The 5,294-nt window shown below is 61.3% G+C and overlaps 1 protein-coding gene across 1 annotated transcript; it reads left to right on the plus strand.

Moving 5' to 3' along the window:
- The first annotated feature begins 606 nt into the window (after nt 1-606).
- On the plus strand, nt 607-3,934 carry LOC130259210 (noggin-2-like). Its single transcript, XM_056503265.1, has one exon. The coding sequence runs from the start codon at nt 1,580-1,582 to the stop codon at nt 2,210-2,212; it is 633 nt and encodes a 210-aa protein (XP_056359240.1). The 5' UTR covers nt 607-1,579; the 3' UTR covers nt 2,213-3,934.
- Nucleotides 3,935-5,294: the final 1,360 nt, after the last annotated feature.

Raw genomic sequence — 5,294 nt, forward strand, 5'->3', positions numbered from 1 at the left:
GCCCCACATCGTTGAGGAGGTAGGGGAAGAGCCAGTGTTTTAACCTGACTGGTTATCACACCGTGTTGCACTGAGGGATGCAGGATGCCTTCTCTCAAGTGAGAGTGATGCTCCTGGAAGACTGCAGGCTCCCTTGCAGAGGATGCCGAGATGCTGGAGCAGTCCCACCCTGATGTGCTGTCCCAGAGGAGCTCTAAGGACATGGTACCCTGTTCTACTAAAGTTCTGTGGAAAGCTGGAAGGTGGTTTGATGGCGGCTGGGCTCCTGTGGAGAAGCAGACACGGGGCAGCAAAGCAGCTGCGGAAGGCAGAGGCAGAGTGAGGGTCCCGCTCCCCGCGCGGTGCCCGGCCCGTGGCTGGCGCAGTGCAGTGCAGTGCCCGCCGCTGGGGTGACGGGCCGGGGCCGCAGGTGGGACGGACGCGGCTCCGCGGAGGGGGGTGGGCGGCTCCGGGGGTGGCGGCAGGACCCGGCTGTCACTCAGCGCGCGGTGAAAGTGACAGGGGGGGCGGGGCGGTCGCGCCGGGCGCGTATTTAACTTGGGCGGCAGCGGCGGCGCGGCAGAGCGCGGCGGGCGGGCGGGCGGCGGCGGGTGGGACATCGCGACACCGGGCGACACCGGCGACACCGAGCCGAGCCTCTCCGGGCCGGGCTGCACCGCACCGCACCGAGCCGAGCCGAGCCGGCAGCGCAGGGCAGGGCAGGGAGCGGAGCCGCGGCTGGATGCGCTGAGCGCGGTGGGGACGACCGGCTCCCGGAGCAGCGGCAGCGGCAGCGGCAGCGGCATGGGTTGCTGGGGCTGCTGAGCGGCGGCCGAGCCCGCCTCTGCTCGTCCCCGCCGAGGAGTCGCCAGGGAATCGGGACGCGCCGCCTCGCCGGTGCCGGGGACACCCTCCGGCCCCCCAGCCCCATCAGCCGAGGATGCCCCGGGGGCCCGCGGGCCGCCCCCGCCGCTCGCCATGAGGAAGAACCCGGCCGGGCCGCGGGCGCTGCCGCCGCCGCCCGCCGCCGCCTGAGCCCCGTGCCCCGGCCGTGCCCGTGCAGGGGCCACCCGAGCGCCCCGGCGCCGTGACCCTCCTCCCGCCCCCTCGCCCGGCGCGCCCGGCTATAAAGGAGGGTTTTATTCTCGGGCTCCGGTCTCACGCCAAACCCTGTCACACCGTCTAGACGAGCTGTCGTGGGGCTCGGCCCAGCTGTCACCATGGCGATGGAGACGAGTCCGCTGTGAATTTTGGGGGGGAGCGAGCGAGCGAGAGCGGCGGCGGCGGCAGAGGAGGAGGAGGAGGAAGGCTCGGCCGCCGCCGTGCCCTGCCCTCCCCCGCGGGGGAGGCTCGGACCCCCCGGCGCTGCCGACCGCGGCTGGAGCCGGCCCGGCGGGGAGCCCCGGGAGCCAGCGGCCGCGGGCGCGGGGCGAGCCTCAGATGCGGCTGTCACACAACCCCGGCCGCGCTATTTAAAGTAACGGGCCCCGCCGGACACTGGTGTCTCTGCCTATTTATGAGCCCCCGGGAGCCGGCGGGCGCCGCCGGGCAGCGCTAAGAGCCGAGGCCGCCGGGAGCAGCGCCGGGGCCCGCCCGGAGCATGACGGCGATCCGGGCGCTGCTGCTCTGCCTCTGCCTGGGGCTGCGGGCCGGCGGGCAGCCCTTCCTGCGCCTGCGACCCTCGCCCAGTGACAACCTGCCCGTCAAGGACATCGTGGAGCACCCGGACCCCGAGTACGACCCCAAGGAGCAGGACCTGGACGAGAGGACGCTGAGGAAGAAGCTGGGCAGCCATTTCGACCCCGGCTTCATGGCCGTGGCCGTGCCGGGGCCGGCCAACGCCTCGGGCGCCGCGGCGGCGGCGGGGCGGGGGCGGGCGGCGCTGCCGGCCGAGCTGCGGCGGCTGGAGCTGGGGCCGCCCCGGGGCCCGCGCCTGCGGCTGGGCAAGAAGGCGCGGCGGAAGGTGCTGCAGTGGCTCTGGGCGCACACCCACTGCCCCGTGCTCTACGCCTGGAAGGACCTGGGGGTGCGCTTCTGGCCGCGCTACATCAAGGAGGGCAACTGCCTGGCCGAGAAGTCCTGCTCGCTGCCCGAGGGCATGTTCTGCAAGCCCGTCAAGTCGGTCACCAAGACCTTCCTGCGCTGGCACTGCCAGGGCTGGTCCAGTCAGAAGTACTGCACCTGGATCCCCGTGCAGTACCCGCTCATCTCCGAGTGCAAGTGCTCCTGCTAAGCCTTCCCGGCCCCTTGCACTGCCGCCCTCCTCCTCCGGATCACTTTGGGGAGGGAGGTTTTTCGGGTGGGTTTTTTTGGAGGGGGTGGGGTTTTTTGGGATAGTTTTTGGGGGGATTTTTTTTTCTCCGCCTCCTGCCCCCCAGAGCGAAGTGGGAGAAGATGAACCTCTTTGGGGTTTTTGCTGGATATTTTTTTGTTGTTGTTTTGGGGTTTTTTTGTTAATTTTTGGGGGGGTTGTTCGATTTTTTTTTTTTTTTTTTTTTTTTTTTGTTAATTTTTTTTTCTTTAGACTTCTTTTAATGTTATTTTATTCAAATGGGGGAAAAGCGAACCCAGGAACTGCAGGGCAGGCCAAAGGCACAGTAAAGCACTACAATCAGATGTCTATTTTTATACGTATATAGCCTTCTAACAAAAGGAAAATTAAAAAAAAAAAAACTTTAAAAAAAAAGGAAAAAAAAAAAAACTACCAGCCGTGTAAATAGAGAGATTTTAAAGGAAAAGGAGGGGTGGGGGAAATTGCAGCTGTTTTTTTTTTATTATTATTATAATTATTATTGTTATTATTATTATTTTAAAGACACAGGACCACATTTTAAACCCATCCCCACAGAACCCAAGCACTTCCCTGTCGAAGGGAAGGGCAGAAATTTCTTGTAAAGATATTTTTATCAAAAGGAGAAAAGGGGCGGGGGGTGTAAAAAAAGAAAAACAAGAACTGCAGCATCCCTGAACGGTTGTTTCTCTGTGCTGTATTTTTTTTGTCTTCTTCAGACCTTGTCACTGATGTTTGAACTAATTTACCAAGATCTCTAGGGTTTTTTTAAAAGTGTATAACAATTAATTAAGAAGGAAATTTTAAAGAAAAGTACAAATCTATGAAAGAGTGGAATTGCTTTGTTGTGTGGGAATACATATAGTCGTGTAGAGATGTTAAAGGAAATTTTCTGTGTACAGTTTATTTATTTTTATCGTTTGTGTATAGGAAAAAAAAAATGCTAGAGATTATGCCAGAAACTATTGGAAATGTTTACTTGAATATTCCTTTTAAAACATATCAATGTAAATATGAGCTATCACTGATCAAAACATTTTTAGCAATAAACTCTATCGTTGAAGAAAAAACCCGGTGCTGCACTCCAGCTTCCTGGAAGACCAGCGGAGACTCGGATTCTTGCTCAGAGCAGGTGATGAGTAAAGGGCTTTGTCTGGTCCACGCTGGTGTAAATCACGAGATGCCCCAAAAGTCGGGACAGCTCCACCGGTTTCTGTCTCTCCGGGATCCCAAAAATCCCGAAATCTTTGGGACTTCTTTGCGTGTATAACCTGTTGGGGAAAGAGAAAAACACCGACGGGAGAGAAATGGCTCGTAACGCATAAAAGAGCTGCGATGTCCCGGGCTGGAGGTGTCATCTGAAGTCCTCGGGAGGTTCTATGCTCTGCGGCTCTTGGATTCGGCTCTCCCGTTGGCAGAGGAAGCGGTCGAGGTTACTGCCCCGGCCATCAAAGCGCCTGACACAGCTTAGCAACCCCGCGTGTGTCGGAACAAATGTTTTTACTCGGCTGCCGCTACTAGCGAAGGACGGAAGGATGTAGACGAGCCCTGCGCCCTGCCCTGCCCTGCTGCCGCGCCGGAGCCCCGGGTCCCGCATCCCTGCCCGGGTGTGTGCGGGGCTCAGCACAGCCTGGGTCCCGCATCCCTGCCCGGTGTGTGCGGGACTCAGCACAGCCCGGGTCCCGCATCCCTGCCCGGGTGTGTGCGGGGCTCAGCACAGCCCGGGTCCCGCATCACTGCCCGGTGTGTGCGGGACTCAGCACAGCCCGGGTCCCGCATCCCTGCCCGGGTGTGTGCGGGGCTCAGCACAGCCCGGGTCCCGCATCACTGCCCGGTGTGTGCGGGGCTCAGCACAGCCCGGGTCCCGCATCCCTGCCCGGTGTGTGCGGGGCTCAGCACAGCCCGGGTCCCGCATCCCTGCCGGGGTGTGTGCGGGGCTCAGCACAGCCCGGGTCCCGCATCCCTGTCCGGGTGTGTGCGGGGCTCAGCACAGCCCGGGTCCCGCATCCCTGCCCGGTGTGTGCGGGGCTCAGCACAGCCCGGGTCCCGCATCCCTGCCGGGGTGTGTGCGGGGCTCAGCACAGCCCGGGTCCCGCATCCCTGTCCGGGTGTGTGCGGGGCTCAGCACAGCCCGAGTCCCGCATCCCTGCCCGGGTGTGTGCGGGGCTCAGCAGAGCCCACGAGGCGCGGGGTGCCCGTAGCTCCTGTGCTGTGCCAGGCCCATCCCCATCTCCCATGGAGCCAGGGCAAGGCAGAAACGGGACGGCTCCGCACGGGCAGGCACCGACACTGGAGAGCGAGAGCACCAGCAGTGCGAGCCTGCAGCCGACAGAGATCTGTCTGTCTGTCTGTCTGTCGGCCACAGGGCTTGGAGCATAGCCCTGACGGGCTGCCAGGCCATTTTCCTGTGTATTCTGCGTGGGCTGCTGGTGCTGGAGGGGAAGGTCTCGCCACTCCCACTGGTAAAACATGCCCAGCATCCCTGAGGAACAAACTGCTGCCAAAGGCCCTGGCCAGTGAGGAGATGCTCTCCTCCAAGGTGACCATGGAGCAGCAAGGAGACCCTGCCCCCCTTCAGCTGGGCATGCAGCACAGGAGAGCAGTAGTACACCAAGCCCATGGGAAGGCACCAGGACCCTCCATGGAAAGGCACCAGACTCAAGGGGTCTGGCTTGTATCCTTCCATCATCATCTGAGGGGACTGAGGTCCAGCAAGTCCCGTGAAGCAGGCCTGCAGAGCCTGGAGGTTACAGATTGAAGCTTAAACAGGGAGAGTGTTATTGAGATGGGCACGGTGGGGGCAAGGCAAGAGGGACAGTGACACCCAGTCGCCCAGATCCCTGCAGAGCCCTGCAGCCATCCCATCATCCCCGCCTGAGGAGGCAGGTTGGCCTTTCCACACATTTGTCAGTGAGGGATGGGGAAAGCAGGGGATGCAGAGGGCAGGGTGAAAACGAGACTTCGGCGAAGACAATGTGCAAAACATCAGGGGCATTTCAGAAAGAAAGGGGAAAGCTCATTTTGC

Source organism: Oenanthe melanoleuca, chromosome 14 (genome assembly GCF_029582105.1).
Source record: "Oenanthe melanoleuca isolate GR-GAL-2019-014 chromosome 14, OMel1.0, whole genome shotgun sequence".
Taxonomy (NCBI): domain Eukaryota; kingdom Metazoa; phylum Chordata; class Aves; order Passeriformes; family Muscicapidae; genus Oenanthe; species Oenanthe melanoleuca.